The 17,437-nt window shown below is 45.7% G+C and overlaps 1 protein-coding gene across 1 annotated transcript; it reads left to right on the top strand.

Annotated features, from left to right (window-relative positions):
* The first annotated feature begins 941 nt into the window (after positions 1-941).
* LOC149338948 (isoamyl acetate-hydrolyzing esterase 1 homolog) lies at positions 942-15,156 on the top strand. The gene is made up of 6 exons (XM_089550380.1): positions 942-1,200; positions 3,346-3,401; positions 8,948-9,167; positions 9,907-9,994; positions 12,646-12,761; positions 14,952-15,156. The coding sequence occupies exons 1-6, from the start codon at positions 1,051-1,053 to the stop codon at positions 15,135-15,137; spliced, it is 816 nt and encodes a 271-aa protein (XP_089406506.1). The 5' UTR covers positions 942-1,050; the 3' UTR covers positions 15,138-15,156.
* The last annotated feature ends 2,281 nt before the right edge of the window (positions 15,157-17,437 follow it).

The raw sequence follows: 17,437 nt of genomic DNA on the forward strand, positions 1-17,437 counted from the left end.
GACTTTGTTAGGTCCCGAGGGGAAACGCAAAAACACCTGCGTGCTGTGCGATGACCGTGCCTGTAATAGATGCATCGAAGTTATTCTGGTTCCCCCCACACGGCTTCCCCTATAGCTCATGTATTGCTTCGGGACGTTAAACACCACAATTTACACCACGATTACACAATGACACTACCGTTTCCACTAGTAGTTAATATAGTTGCCATTAGTAGACGTCATGCGTTTTCTATGAAGCTCACCCCATAGCGAAAAGATACAACTTGAACAACTGACTCTACGGGCTCATGCTCTGACCACCTTCTCATGTTATATTGTCGGTAGTGAGACAAATACAGGCAGGCGTTAGGCCTCCCCTGCTGCGATTGCTTGCTCTCCAGTTTATGCAGCACGATAAGGCGCGACGTCATGTGCATGGCTTTGAAAATTTTGAAAAAAAATATATATATAATTTCTGCCCTTGGTGTTGATATGCCCTTTTGTCGTCCAAATTGCTTTGATTAGAATAAGAGCATCCGCTTGTGCGAAGAGAGGCATCAGAGAACATGGCTTTGCCGATTTCGAAAGCAAAGAAAAGAAAAGAGTAATTTCTGCCCTTGGTGCAGATATTGCCTACAGTCGTCTGAATTACCCTGATTAGAATAAGAGCATCCGCTTGTGCAAAGAAAGGCAGCAGACAACATGACTTTGCAGATTTCAAAAACAAAGAAAGAAAAGAGTAATTTCTGCCCTTGGTGTTGATATTCCCTTCTGCCGTCAAAATTGCTTTGATTGGAATAAGAGCATCCGCTTGTGCAAAGAAAGGCAGCAGATAAGGTAACAAAGGTGGCTGAGAAAGTGTCGATCACAAGGTGAGTTATCACTACGAGCAGCATCTTCGCAGGTTGTCCTATCAGATAAGCCCTATCGGATAAGCCACGTACTTGTCTTTGATCGCTGTTGAGCTCAACGCGCACTCGCACTTGCAATTCTGTAGGCTCTTTTCGAACGCAGAGCACACTGTGCAAACTGCCTCGGTGATCTGAGCTGAAGGCTGGTCGCTACTTTGCCATGGCTAAGACGCTGTTGCTGCTTTATCTCTTGCCTTTCTTGGCGGTTGCCCGGACTCACGCCACAAACTCCGAGGTAAACAGGACGGCAGTGGACGAACACTACGTCGCCTATCCCCGTATCTGGCTCTTTGGAGACTCGCTGACGCAGGTGAGAGTAGCAAATGCCGACGCTCGGCTGATGCAGTGCCCAACGACACTCATCAAGAGAGAGCGGATTTTACGGCGCAAAGCATTCAGGAACATGCAACACTTGCACCCTCTCTTGGTGGTTGCATGCTCTAAATTACGCATAAAGAGTCAGGAAGTCATATAAAGTATACCGCACGCTTCAAAGGCTTCTCGTCGTACAAGGGATCATTCCGAATTAGGATTATCCGGCGTGTCACACTGGACAATATAGACGCACTTTTTTAATGCTGAGTCGCAGTGTGTTGTTTCGTGGCAGGGATGAAATTTCGTTTAATGACAAATATAAAAAACTTGGCGCAGGAAGAAACAAACTGCAATAGCCCAAAGGCTGCGGGATGTCGAAGTATACGACAAGTCAGCTTTAACGAGAGATGCCGTCTTTTTGGATACTCAAGGCGTTGCTGAAGCAAAAGAACTACTCTGTACAATATGAACTTGCTGTTGAGTACTGCGACTTGTGCTGAGAAGTTCATCAAGCGGATAAACCAAAGACTCAATGTTGAGCGCGACCATAGCAAACAATACGTTAGCATTCAGGGTGATCTTGTTTCTTGTATGTAATTCTCTATTGGGGCCTTTAAGGAAAAATAAATGGTGACGATGATGATCTGTTTGCCACGCTCTGGGAAAAAACAGGGAAATTGCTCCGTTACGCCGCCTTAATGTGGCGTCATGTGGTGTTGTGACGTACTACCAACACCTCCTCAGTTTCAATGCGAGTCCCATCGCTTGCTTCGCAATAAGTCCTATTTCGACACCCTTGTTCATTTATCTGCGCGATGTGTTGCAATTGATGTAGTGGCATGACTAATGTTAGCATCCTCTTCAAAGCGCTCTCTCGCCAAATTAAAGAGAGGAAAAATTCGCTCGCCAATTTCCCACGGTATGTCGCTAGTTACTGGCTGCTCTTAGAATCACTGGAAGCTTTTAAGATTGTTTCAGTCATTACAGGTGTTCTCCCCTGCACACTGCATATAAGGAGCAAGCATGAAGGTGAGTGCATAGAAAAGAGAAAGAGAGAAAAGGCAACTGGAGAGGGTTTTATCCTCAGGGTTTCACTCGCCTAACCTGGCTCATCTGGCTGGCACTGAAATCAAGGAGGCGTTTTGAAGTTGTTTGAAGTTTGAAAAGTATTTATTCGAAGTGTGTCTCATACACTTCAGGAAGGAGGCCAAAAGGCGTGGTGCCTGACGAGGGCCTTCCTCGTCATGGTTGGATAGGTTATGCGCAACGGAAAGACACCTCCGCAGAGGCACCAAAAATTTTTCAAAAAATAGTTCTTGGTGTAGAAATAAAATCGATAAATTCTCAGCGCAAGCATCATAAGTGCTGGTGCACTAAAGGCTATGCTTAAGTGTTTAAAGAAGGCGAAGAGAAGAGGAAATAAAGTTTCAAGCAAAGTCCGGGCGAGGGCGGGCTCACCCCTGGGACAAAGACATCCTGGTATAGCTCAACCAATCCGACTTGGCGGTACGACCTGCTACTATACATCGAATATCTGAAACGTTAAAAGCTGCATCAAACTCATGTACCGTCTTTGTCAAAAGTAACCAGGCTGCATGGTTTGCTTTTAGCTTCTGTAGTGGAGCCCTTGTAGCTTTCCTAAAGATCAAAAGATGTTGGAAAGTAAGAAATCTAGAATTCCTTTCCTTTAACGACCATTTCAGCTTCAGGGATGCTATAAGGGCTGCAGTGTACGATCTAGAAGCAAACCATGCAGCCTGGTTACTTTTGACAAAGACGGTACGTAATGAGACGCTAACCCGAATGGCGCAGAATGCGTTAGATCCGCCTGCATGGCAAAATGGAGTGCAGGTGTCCTGGCGCCATTCATAACTTTATGAAAACACTCTGAAGCCACTACAGCCGACACAGAACTGACTTCCCAATGTGGGTCGCAATCGTCAGTGCGGTCGATATATATATTGTTCCACATGAAAGTAAACTGACGTTTTGTTTGTCAGTGCGAGCAAAGGAAATGACTGCAGTCGCTGTGGGTCTTCCGAACTCTGGCCTAAATAAATAAGCAGCCAAGAATTAGTACAAATTAAGACGTTTGACCAGTACTCTAATGGTTCATATTTTGTTATTCTTTTTCTTTCAGTTTGGCTTCTCAAAGGAAGGGTGCTGGATTACGACGGTCGCAAACTCGTTCGCCAGGTACCTGAATGCTTTCTTTCTCTCATACTGGTGAACAGCGCAAAAAAGGCGGGACAACAACAAGACAAGCGCTGACTATCAACTGGGTTTATTGAAGGACGGAAGGGTATATATACAAAAACATAACACAAAGAAGTAAGAAGTTAGTGTGAAAAGGGCCGTGCACTTGGCAGAGGGCCGTGTCGGGATACCTCAAAGAACACCTGACGTCCCTGAGCGTGCACGACCCATTCCTAGTGCCGAACTCTCAAGCGCTTGTGGACTATCTTCATGTGAAAAATCCAGGGACTTGCATGATGTTCAGTATTGACGTGGTTGATCTATATTATTCCTTGCCACATTGTGATTTGATGATCGCTGTGAAAAAGTGCATTTGCGAGGATAATGAAGAGCGCGCCTTTATTGACAAATGCGGAGTGTCTGTTGAGAGCTTCTTAGAAATTCTGTCGTTTTACCTGTCCGCGACTGTGATTGATTGGCAAGGGAAGGCATTCGTGCAAGCGGCAGGTGTTTGCATAGGATCAAGGGTTGCTCCAGTTTTGGCCAATATCTTTCTTGGCAATGTTGACTCTGATATTAGCAAAGCGTCAGAAGGCATGGTCTCTCGTATCTTTAGGTACGTAGATGACTTCCTGGTTATTGCTCATGAAGGCAGTTTGCCAAGAAAGCTCGCTGATGTCTTGAAGGTCTTCAGTGAATACGGACGCGGCCTCAAGTTTACAACTGAGGTTCCAAGCGGCAATCAGCTTCAGTTTTTGGATTTGGCTTTATTTATTGAACGTGGACACGTTTGCTGGTATTATTGCCCGAGGTCTGAAAAACCATTGTTGAATTTTTCATCGTGTCACTCCAAACTTATAAAACAAGGTATAGCGGTATCGTGCCTGAAATCCGCTATCAAAAAGTCGTGCCATGAGAAGACTGCTGTTAGCATCACAATGCAGGTTTGCAGATTACGCGCAAATGGTTATCCGGATGAAATAATTTCCAGGGCTTCCGAAAAGCTGATAAAATTTGTAAAAAATGGCCGACCCAATGACCAGCGGCCGACCAGCGGTGGCCGACCAGCGGTGGTTCCTTACACGCACGGCTTGTCTCACGGTCTCAAGAAGGTTGCCGGCAGGTATGATGTCGATGTTGTGTTTTCTGCTCCCCACAAACTGAGCTCCATGTGCAAGCAGGTTGCACAGGCTAAGGAAGAGAAGAAGGAAGGCTGCCAGGTACGTCATGTTTCACCCTCTGTACCATGTGCAGAAAACGTGGTGTACAAAATTCCCTTCTCTTGCGGTGCTGTTTACGTCGGGCAGACCGGCAGATGCGTAAACAAAAGGCTCATGGAGCATGAAAACACAAGGAAAAGTGACCCTCTTAGCCACGTTGCCGCTCATTGTCAAAAGTGCAAATGCCATCATGAAAGGGAGCAAGAAAGGAAATCGGAACAGGACGGCGGGCTTCCGCGCACAAAGTTCCGCTGCAAAAAGTGCAAGTGCGCACCGGAGTACAAGAAAACCGAAGTTCTGTTCCGCCATAAAGATAAACTCACGCACGAAATAATGGAAGCGCATCACATCCACAGGCAAGGTGTCGAATGCATCAGCAGTCCTTCCGTGGCACTTAGCAACAAGGAATTGGCTTACATCACTTCACATGTGACATAAGTTTTGATTTTCACGGCCCTTTTCACACTATCTTCTTACTTCTTTGTGTTACGTTTTTGTATATATACCCTTCCGTCTTTCAATAAACCCAGTTGATAGTCAGCGCTTGTCTTGTTGTCCCGCCTTTTTTGCGCTGTTCACCAGTATGAATGCATACCAACTCGCCCAGATCTCAGCCTTACTAAATGTGATTTCTTTCTCTACTTTAGAAATTATGTCATGCTTCCACTCAGTTTACTGCAGGTCGGATTAACAGAATCTCTACGTAGCTTTATGCACTGTGGGCTGCTGCCCAAAGAGCCGAGGATGAACACGATGGGCCAGTCACATGAGCTGCCTCATCGTGCAGCGTGTTCAACACGCTGTATATCCACTATTAAGGCGAAAGCCTTTAATAGACAATTTTAGTTTTACGTACGTAGAACCTTCACGCACGTAAACGTGAGCAGTCTACGTAGCGTACGATCGTGTCGCTTGGTACAGTTTTAGCTACACGTACAGGACGCAAACTGTGTAGATCTGCCATAGAGCCTAAAAAATGCGCTAACATGCTGTGCCGCGCCATCTAGTACAGATAAAGAAAACTTATTTTGTTTAGTCGAGCTGCTTGGAGCGGAGCCAGGCCAAGCCAAAGTGCGGCGGCTAAATACTTTCCCCCTTTCTTCTGACAAACGTTGAGCGATTTCATTCCACCGAACTGTATGTTGCATATTATCTTCAAATGGATTGCATTCCTTTACGTCCCGCAGCATATTTAAATCATTGCTTTTCGAGAAGCGAAGGCGCGATGGTGTCCCACTCATGTTGAGGACGTGTGCGTATGGAGTCAAAACGTGCACCGTTTTGCTTTTCCCGCTGACTGTGCCGAGGGTCTCGCGATATCGCGCGAGGTTTCGAGCTTCACGTGGTCTCGCGAGACCGTTGGCACACTCGTTGCTATGACGACCACAGACGCTTCTCCGTCAGGCTTAGGAGCTGCTGAAACGGATTTCTATGTGGAAAAAAAACCTAGTTCTCACCTAAAACTTCATGCGAGATCAAGAGTGGACCAACTGAAGGCAAATACAACCGTTTACAGCACGATACCACGACGAGGGATTAGCGACGAAGCTGTTATCGTTGCGAAGCGGGCGGGCAGGGCGCCGCCATCTTGCCAACGCCACGTACGCAAGCAACGTGAAGACCGCCACGCAAAGATCTGAATCTCACGTACGTCCGTGCGACCCCCGCACACACTTCACGTTCTGCGCGTGCTCACTGGTGACCCGTAAGCGGTCTACTTACGTGAAGCTTCTACGTACGTGAAACTAAAACTGTCTAATGCCGCATACTGTCGTTAGCAGACGCGAAGGCAGGAGTGTCGACAGACGCGTCGGCAGCCATGTCGACAGACGCGTCGGCAGGAGTGTCGACAGACTCGTCGGTAGCCGCGTCGACAGACGCGTCGGCAGCCGTGTCGACAGACGCGTCGGCAGATTCGTCCGCCTTTCGGCGTCACTGCTTAAAAGGCTGAAGGTTCCAGCATGAATAAAGGCGCATCTAGTGAATGCATGGGCTTCATAAATAAAATAAAAGGAGTAAAGTCACGAAAAGGAAAATAAAAATAAGAAAATAAACAAAAATACAAACAATATAATAAATAAGATGTGAAAATAAAAATAAAAACGATAAAATTAAGAAAAGGAGCAAATAAATAAATAAAAAACAAAATATGAAAAATAAAAAGTAAATAAAAACAAACAGTGGCCGGAAACGCTTTCGCCTTGCAGCACTTTAGAGAGCCAAAGTGCCCCCTGAACTTTTCTTCTTGTGCGCGCTAAGTTCTTCACGTGCGTCGCTAGTTATGCAGTTACAGTTATATGCGAAAATTATAGCGTTGAAAACACGTTTGCTTCGCTAAGCACCGACTTCTTTATGTAGGGTGCCCTCAACAGCTTACTTTATTCCATTCTATCTAACTGGCCATGTAATAAATTCGCGCTAAAGTCAATTATGGCCACAATTGTACCTCCGTAAAAGGCAAGACGGTTTTCACTTGTGTTCGGTGTCCTATTTTTTTTTTTTTTCAGTAAGGACAAAGAAACAAAGCCTCTGATTACACCTGTGAAACTCACGTATAGTGCTAGCATATTTTCTGTTTGCCTTGCTCGTGCTAGCTCATGTACGCTTGCTTAACGAGCAGTCTATGCTGTTACCTAACTCCGCCTGGCCAACCCGATTCAAGCACACTGCTTTTCTTTAAAGGTCAACTGCAGCAATTTTTCGAGAATTTCGTGATATTCAAGGATTCAAATCTATGTAGGCCGTAGGTAAAGCATGCCAAGTGTTTTTGCACTAGCATTTAAAATAGTGACGTAATCGACAATTGAATTTTGAGCTTCTACTTAATGCACCGGAGGGGTGCAGAAAAACTCTGCGTGACGTCACGGCAGGTATGATTTCAAATTACCCCTGTCGTCAGCCACACCCAGCCCTGACTTGTTAGACGCCGCCAAACAACTCTCGGCGGGGTTGGCCTTCGGAGGCGTTGGTTTTTTTCCTTCAAGGCAGGCGTTTGTGCATTGGAAATGTACAGATACCTTCGATGACGTCATCGTGCACCCCCCACTTGGCGTTGTGCGCTGCGGAGAAGCTTGAAGGGCGTTCCGATTTTAATCGGCGATTACTTCACTATTTCAAGCGCTAGCCCAAAAAGACTTCGCATGCTTTACCTGCAGGTTTCACAAATTCTACGCTCTTAAGCTCGTTGATTTCTAAAACCTATGCAGTTTCCCTTTAAATAAGGGCTAGAAAACATTAGCAGAATAGAACTTTGTAATGATCCACGATTGGCGTCTGAAATCTGTGTCGGGCGTGGGAAATGCATGCAGCGAAAATGAAGCCAGTTGTCTGATGACTGAACTTGAAAATTTCTAGTACTTGTTCGGAATTTCCCAGAAAAAAAATTACAAGACAGTGTCGTCCAGAATATTACATACCGATTAAGCTTAGTTAGGCTGAGGTTGTTGCTGGCTACAAGAGGGGCTAGCCTTGCGTTAAATCTACCGGCAATTCCTCTTAGCGACACAATAAAAAGAATCGAATTTCAGGCAGACTACATTAGCCACAGTGCGAATTGAAGTTAATCGCAATATAGCTGACCATAACAGCGTCAACCAGTTGAATCAATCAATCAATCAATCAATCAATCAATCAATCAATCAATCAATCAATCAATCAATCAATCAATCAATCAATCAATCAATCAATCAATCAATCAATCAATCCAATCAATCAATCAATCAATCAATCAATCAATCCAATCAATTAATCAAACGATGTAACCATCAATCGATAAATCAATAGATCGATCCATCAATCACTAACCATTAAAAGAGAAAGAGGCACTAAATGCTTTGCCGACAGTATGACGGCGATCCTGGGCCCGTGAAAGTCGCCAGACAGTACTGGTAATGTCATGTTATGATTTCAAGGAATTCTTGTGTCACAGGACCCGTCAGGTGGCTTACTGATTTTGGCGCTCGGCTGCTTATCACAAGGGCACCGACGGTTCCCTTCTGGACACAATTCACAATTTTTGTAACAGATAAATAGATATTTAGAACCACAGCAACGAAAAATATGAACAAAGCTTGTGGGAGGGGGGTGGGGTGCCCGCTCCAAGTTGTTAGCTGAGGTCACTGCTCGCAAAATTCCGCCGAGTGCGCTGTAAACACACACAAGAGTTTGGTTTCGCGATCCCTTCTGACAGGTTCTCCAAAACTACGGGCGAATGTTGCTGTGTAGTGCTTGCCATCATTCGCATCGTGCGCTCTTCTTCATACCGACGCTTCGGCGTCACTCTTCATGGCACGTGCAACTTCTTTGCGGCTATCGCCGCACGCGCAGGAAATGCGACCTGGTGGTCCGCGGATTCTCTGGCTACAACACGCGCGTGGGCAAGCACGTGCTCCGGCGTGTGTTTGACCAAAGAGATGCTCCCCTGGTGGCCGCCTTCGTCATCATGCTGGGCACCAACGACAGCCCGACACCGGAGCACAGGGGCGGCACCCAGGTTCCTCTGGACGAGTACGCGGCAAATCTGGAAGAGATGCTCGCCTATCTCAAGGTGAGCTACCTTACTGATGCTTCCTGAGTTGTAGGAGAGCGAAATATGTGGTACTTGGGTCGTGACAAAATGAAGATGTGTTTTTGTAAACTGCAGTGAAAATGTAGTGGCATGACTCGGAGTAAACAAAAATCCATGCACCGGTTGGAGCCATGTGGATGGGAAGCAGCTGCACTCAGCAGGTCTAGGGAAACCGCATGTTAAGGTTCTCCTGGACTGCGGCGTCGGTGCCGACAATAATGTTTCAATATTTCTAAGAAGCACTGGGAGGAGCAAGGACTGAGTGAGGTTGGCCGCTGCACTAGTGAAGCAGGGAAGGGTAAGGTGCAGCGGATGAGCCGCGGGAGGCGAAAAATAGCGCCAGGCGTTGATCTTAAAGAGTAAGCCATAAACTCGTTACGTTACCTCATGAAGCCCAGCCTTTCAAACAAAACCACAATCTCTGCATTGTGACCTTTCGCGAAAGTTTGGATAGGATAAACGTTTATAAAGATATAACTCGATAAAAATAAGAGGAATTTTGACATTTACGTCGCATAACACAAGTAAAATTTTCTCACCTGTTTGTAGCTTTCTAAACAAGAAAGAAAGGTGTCGGCCCACATTTTTTTTCTGCCTCGTACATCTTCTCCCGACCAACTCGGATACATAGAGGGTACGCAGCACTAGAATTCACTGCAGGCTGAAGTGAACGTAAGAACAAAAAACTAATGAGCAGTGGCATGTTCTTGCTCTGCAGGCATGTGGTGTTCCTGAGAGCAAGATAATCCTTGTGACCCCACCGCCGTTGGATGAAGTTAAGTGGAGCATCGTTACGGGAACAACAGGTGAATGAAACAGTTCGAGTTGAGGTCAAGCGTTTTGAATGTTTGGACAAACTCACCGAGTTGTTCAGGAGAGTTTCACTTGCGCAGGATTTACAGCGTGCACTCTGTCTCGCAGTAATTCCTTTTCTGATGTTCAGAAGGAGCGCTTGAGTTCTAAAATTGTTTTAGGTGTGAGATGCAGGGCACAGCTATGTAATGACAACTGTCATTTACGCTAATCCTTTGACGTAGATCACACTTCTTCGTAAAGCATCAGATTAATTGTTTCTTTTTGTACTAATTTTCTTGAAACACTGAATGTCTCAAGTTGGGAAAAAATTATAGAATATAAATTTATAGTAGAATTTTTCTCCTGCTGTATCAAAAGATGTCTCCTAATTTGAGATTTAACTGAACTGATTGGAACATACTGAGTGCTATTCCACGTTTGAACAAGCGAAGAAAGCACGTAAAGAGAGAGAGAGAAAAGGACGGAAAGGCAGGGAGGTTAACCAGGCGATGCCCAGTTGGCTACCCTACACTTGGGGAGGGGAACAAAGGGGAAAAAAAGAAAAAGAGCGGCAAAGAAATGAGTCTGTCAAGTGTCCATCGACCACTATGTCACAGGGACAGAGGGCGCGCACAGAAAACTTAGATTATAGGCGGGAATGCAACCCCGAGTCCCTTAGGAAATTCAGGAGCGCTTTCACCGCTTTCCGTTGTCTGGAAGGTTGCGTCCAAGGCCCCAGAATGTTAGACTCTGTTAAAGGACGCGAGTCCAAGCGGAGCAGAGAAGCAACTAGGCAACCGCGCTCTCGCTCAAAGCGAGGGCAGTCACAGAGGAGGTGGCTGATCGTCTCGTCACAACAAAGTTCATGCTGACGCTACGAGGAGAAACATGCGCGCATGCTTGAAATAGATACACCTTGAACCCGCTGAAACAGACTAAATATACAATACTAGATGTGGCTCTAGTGGTACAGAGTGGTGCTGATATCCTAAATGCAGTGGCATGCAAGGAATGTGCAAGTCACGTGGCGTGGAACAAGTGCCTGAGACCTTGGATCACTTATTACTGGAGCTATGAGAAGTGAAACGGACTATATTTTTTTTCTGCATGTTCAGTTGCCACGAACAGCGAAATCGCAAGTTCGTGGCCAATGTAGCTTTCGCTACAAAACACTCAACACAAAACACACAAAATGGTATGTACTGTACACACGACACTGTCGTGATCACTCAGCACGAGTCTGGCTTCGTCAGATTAAAATTTCTGTAACGTACACAACGGCTCTAGTCTTGAGATCCACTCGGGGGGCGCCGCACTGGCTTTCCGGATGGCAAGAAACCAGTTCATTCTTTCCCGAAAGTAAATTTGGGCAGTTCGTGCATCTGTATCACGATGATTTCCTGACATTCTTGAGCGCCATATGCAGTGGAGGCCCAAGAGCATTATGGGATCAAATCATATCCCATCCTGATTATCAGTGCTTAAATAACAAATTCCCTGCGCGCCAAGTTGTAGGTCTTTCTTTCTTGTCCTTTGTAACACATCCCAAAGATAAACCCCTTCCGAGCAATGCAAAAAGACATGGCCTATTGTTTCGGGCTGTTTACAAATTAAGCAGTTCGTTCCCCGCGGTAAAAAGAAATCTTTTCCCTCTAAAAACTTTTTAACTCGTAGCGTCCCGGTGTGTAATAAAAAAAAGGTCTTTTCTTCTGGTAGCACCCGCATTTTCTTCACCCCTTTTAAAACATCACTCCCCGGGCCCCCATTGTACTAGGCCCTGTACATGGGCTCTGAAGTTTGAAGTTTATTTTACCACAAAGCAAAAATTGATACATGAGATGCGGTATGGGTGGTGGGAAAAAAGCTACACATTAGTAGCTTGACTAGCCCCTCCTTCCAATAACTGACAGTGGACGCTTTGACAAAGGTGAGTAGCACAGATTCACGCAACAAATATCACGACTACGAAGCTAATTTGCGCACAATAGACATCAAATTCAAACAACTCTGTTACATAAGAAATTTGAATGAACAGTGAAGTATTAGCAAGCAGTATACAAAAAGTGAATACAAGTCAAGTTTAGAAAGTGCGCGCATTTCTCTGTTGTGAGGTGGTATTTATTTAAAATCTGTGGAATGCTAAACTGAACCCTCTGAAGTCCATTTTTCGTGCGAGATCTTGGAACATGCCACAGTTCTGTATGCCTCACTAAGCCTAAAGATGTGTTACTTTTCAAATTTTCTATTGTTATGAGAGTATGTGTGCCTTTACGTATTTCAGATTTAAGTGTTGACTGGGAAAACAATATCACGAAGATCCCGGTACAACTTTTTCTTTTCGGTTTTGTACAAATAATCGCTGGAAAAACGTGCAGAAGGAAACCTAACACTTGCTACAATCTCTTTGTAGTAACCAAAAATCCATAAACTGCAAAACAACCTTGCCTCTTTCTGAACAAAGGTGAACCTAGTATATGCGTTGGCTTACGACTGTATGCTGATGAGTAGGTGTGTCGTTTGAAAGAAATAAGAAAAATACAAACAAATTAATAAAATAAAATAAATTGGCAATAGAAATAAAAAAATGAGGCTTTCGCATTTAAACCACGTAAGTAGTCTTAAATCTCCTTAGCAATTTTTTTTCCGACGCATAAAAATGCAGGTCGACCCACTGTGTTCCTGGCGAGAGTGCAGAAGTTTGCGAAAGCGTGCGCCGACGTCGGCGCGAAACATGGTGTGCACGTCGTCGACTCCTTTGGCAAGCTGTCGGCTGATGCAGTGAGTACACAAGGCAGGATCAAACCGCGCGCCCTTTTCAGTGATGCAAAGATCCTTGGAGCATTCTAATGACGTGTCAGGATTACAACTAGGCGAAACATCCGTTATTTTGACATCGCTTTTCTTAACAGGCTTCGAATATTAAGAACTTCTAAATTTCTGAATGGTGTGATAAATTGGGCATGACTTACAATCTCCGAAAAAGTTTCCATATATACATGGTCTGTTCTGAAAGTAGTAGGACTGGTTTTTTCCTGGGCGAACGGGCGGACGAGAGGTGGTCTGCGCGTGCAGGATCGTTGAAGGGGGATGTTGGGAATGCTGTGGAAAATCGGCAGTCGGCTCTCGGCCGTTAAAAAGAGGAGGTCGCTTGTACTGTGAACCCCTGTCGAAACGTCTCGTCACGCAGAATCGTCGAGTGTTTACTGCATCAGCGATACGCGATCAAATTTTGAGTAAATCTTGGTAAAACGGGCAAAGGGACTCACAACATGATTAAGGAGGCCTACGGTGACGCTTCCATGGGTAGATCAGGTGTTTTTGATAGGCACAAGCTTTTCCGAGAAGGTAAGGAAAGAGTGGAGGAAGACGACCGCTTCAGACGCCCTTCGACCAGCAAGACCAACGAAAATGTGTAGCGAGGGAAACATTTACTTAACAGTGATCTATCAGAATGATTGCTGATGACTTGAGCATTCCTCAAACCCAAGTTTTTGGGATCGTGACAGAAAACTTACCCATGAGGAAAGCGTGCGCGAAGTTGGTGTCGGGAGTGTTGTCAGAGGAGGAAAAGGCCAACCGGTAGGATCTTCTTCGTCATCTGAATGAGGACCCCGATTTTTTGTCCCGCACAAGGCGGCAACGCTGTCTCAGCCCCCCTACAGCCTCGACTTGGTCCTGCCAGACTTTTTTCTATTCCCGAGAATAAAATCGACGCTCGAGGGGAAACATCACGGATCGGTAGAGGTGGTTAAAGAGGCCGTGACGAGGGAGCTAAACAGCATTCCGGTCCAGGCGTTCCTCAGGCGTACGAAAATTGTAAAACTCATTAGCAGCAGTGAGTAGGTGCGGAAGGATGCTACCTTGAAAAATTGTAATCGTTTGTACTATTCTCTTGAATAAATTTTGTTTAAAAAAATGAGTCCTACTACTTTCAGAACAGACCATGTATTTTACTAAGAAATGGTCACTTTGTATTTTCTTTACAGCATTAACCAGTGAATTCACTGCCTGTCAGTGAATACAAATATATCGGTGTGTATTTAACTAGTCATTTATGTTGGCATAGGCACATTAAATACATAACTGCAAAAGCAGGTCAAATTTTGAGTTTCTTAAGCAGAAATGCTGTTTTTTTTAACTACAGAATTGCTATACACAACTAACGTAAGGCCTATACTAGAGTATGCGCGCACAGTATGAGACTATGAAAAATAAAAATGATATTGATAAATTTGGAAAGGTCCAAAAATTAGCTGTTCGTTTTGTTTAAGCACTTGCAGCACAAAGTTCAGTGTGTCAGCAGCGGAGCAGTCGTTAGAATGAGTTTCACTGCAGAAACGCAGATACGTACGTACTTATGCGGAAATTCATCCATAATATATTTCATTCTAAAACTGGTATTGACCGTGACCATACCTTATTTCCGCCACACTATATATCTGCAAGACGGGAGCACCCTTTCAGAGTACAAGAAATTAAATGCAGAACTGATTCACAAAACTGTTATATTTTCCCCCAAAAAGAAATTAATAGAATGAGTTGTTACAGGAAGACGTTTTAACAAAATCTAATGAAACATTTGCCGCATGTTGCTGTGATTTTGTGCTTGCTTGTAGGAAGTTATGCTGCATTGTATTTTTTTTGTGAATGTTTTTTTCTTCTTCTGCTGCCACTGTGTCATTTGATTATGTTGTAACTCTTCCCCCACTGTAACGCCAAACTGGCGCTGTGGGTAATGTGAAAATAAATAAATAAATAAATAAATAAATAAATAAATAAATAAATAAATAAATAAACTGCCTTCAAGTGTGAATGATGATGATGATGTCCTCAGGCTGAATGGCACATACCCACGACGGGGGATTGGCCAGGGTGCATAGCGGATACAAACGCACTCATGTACAGGGAATGGAGTATATTTAAATTACGCTTTGCTCAGAAGTTGCGCTTCTTTCCTTTCTACCGCAGAACTGGCGCTCATTGCTTCGGGACGGTGTCCACTTTTCTGCCCCCGGATCGCAGAAGTTCGCGCAGCTGTTGCTGCCGGTGCTCGACCGAGTGGTGGGCAACAGGGAGCTGATCTTTCCAAACTTCCGCACCGTCACGCCTTCGGACCCAGGACGGGAAATAAACGCTTGGAACTTCAGTCAATAAATAGGAAGATGTACTGCATAAAGAAGATTCGTACGTCCAATCACTTGCGCTGATCGCCTCGCGAACACCGCGGAAACGTGAGGAACAAGTGCGGATGGCTCCTCGATGTGCACTGTGGGAAATGTAAACCGAGTGTAGATCCTAACGCAGTACTCAGTTCCGGTCCAAGGGAAGACCGCAGTGAGAAGTCGAACTGTTCATCAATCTGTCAAGATTGCACCACCATTACCAAAGGCAAGTGCCAACTGCTCCTCAAAAATCATCCACTCTGTTGCATATCCATAGCGTGCCCGCAGAACGGCGAACCAGGGAAGCAGCCGCACAGCCAGTAGAACCAGAAAAATGAACGTTTATTCAAAAGTGTAGGACGTATCTATAAGCAGCCGAGTGGCCGGAAGATAGGAAGGAGCACGTGTACATAGCGATAGCTCGAAGCTATGAAGGATCGCCAGATAAGGCGATAAAAGGTGCGCGCACATCGGAAACACACGTGAAGATGCCACACACTCCATCTAACTTTCGTGAAGGTCATCGCTGAAAGCTTTCTCATAGTGCGAATTCGGTCAGCAGAGGTGAATAAGAAGAGCTCTATTATTTTTACAGACAAAAAAGGTAAGTTTATGAAGAATAAGTAGTAGTCTCCAATTTGTTCGCGCTATTGTTCCGCTGAGCAACAGAAGAGATGAAGTATAGAGCGTGATTGAAATCCAGAATGTGGACGAAGAAAAACGCAGGGGCTAAAAATAAATGTGAAGTAAAATGAACACTATTTAGGAGCCTGTAATAGGGACATCTGTTTATCATTAGTCAAAAAAGTTGGGTCAGTTGGTGCTGGGCCACTGGCTGCGACATGTTAAGTGGCGCGAATAAAAGAAGGGCTGACAGTATTTGGAAATAAATAAATGTATAGACAAACAAATGAATGAATGAATGAAAAAGTCGGCAGGGGCACTCAAGACTGCTTACGTGTTGGAATTCGTAAGCACGCAAACTTACTTTGTGAACACAGTCGTCGTGCGCTGCGGCGTGATCTGAGCCGATGTCATGCAGTTTGCAATTCTTCATCTGCATGGCTTACTTAGCCGCCGTCGCGACGCCGTCGCACCACTTCTGATTTGCGTGCTAATTTCGCGACAGCAGTCGCTGCCGTGCCAAAGCCCGCGCTATGGATTAAGGTTATGAAGCGATAGATAAGGGCCTGGTTTATGCCCATATATGCACAACTGGTATTTCTGTACTCAACATTCATAGATTCCTGGGAGTTCTCATACCACTTCTGGCGCAGTGGTGCAGTAGTAAGCGGTGCGCCACAGCCCTGGCATGGGTTGTCCTCGATAGAATTTCCGCGATCTAGATTGCCCCAGCAACCACGCACAACCAATTGTTAATTTAGCCGCCACCTGACAGGCTGCCTGAGGACACACACACGCACACACACACGCACGCACGCACACACACACACGCGCGCGCGCACACACACACACACGTACATGCACACACGCACACGCGTACACGCACACACACATGCACATGCACATTCACATGCACATGCACATGCACACGCACACGCACACGCACACGCACACACACACACACACACACACGCGCACACACACGCACACACACACACACACACACACACACACACACACACACACACACACACACACATGCCCGTATATGCGGAACTTGTCACAGCAAACTTTACATTCATGTGTCCCTGGGAGTTCTCATACAACTCCTTGAGCAATGGTGCAGCGGTTAAAGGATACGCCACTGCCCGGCGATGTCTGGTGCTCCCACCGGCGGAGCTTGTGCGACCCGAATTGCTCTTCCTGAGCAAGCTCTGGCGATCGATCATTAATTTAACTGCCACCTGCTACCGTGGTCAGTTTGCTCGCTAACCGGTGGACAGGTTGCTATGACGCCACAAAGACACGTGACTTAGGTTGTCCACCTAGGTTCCTTCTCTGGGGGTGGCTGCCTGGGCCACCTTACGGCGCCCTATTATGCGAAGCATATTACTAGAGCTACACTACAGCCCGTCGAGCGCGGCGGTGGAGCTACCATTGACCACGTGACCACGTGACACCACGTGACAACATGACGTCACAGCAGAGGAGAGATGGGCTGCCGGCTCGCGCGGTCGGCCGCGGCGGTGGAGGCTCCACATCAGAGGCGCTGCCTGCTGCTGCTGGGGGTACATCAATACAGTCTATAGGGAATGGTGGCGGTGGTGGAATAACTAAGGGTGTTTCCAATGTACTTTACATGGGTACCAAGAATGCTGTTGTAGCCGG

The sequence above is a fragment of the Amblyomma mixtum genome, chromosome 6 (assembly GCF_055824585.1).
Source record: "Amblyomma mixtum isolate Tamu chromosome 6, ASM5582458v1, whole genome shotgun sequence".
Classification (NCBI taxonomy): Eukaryota; Metazoa; Arthropoda; class Arachnida; order Ixodida; family Ixodidae; genus Amblyomma; species Amblyomma mixtum.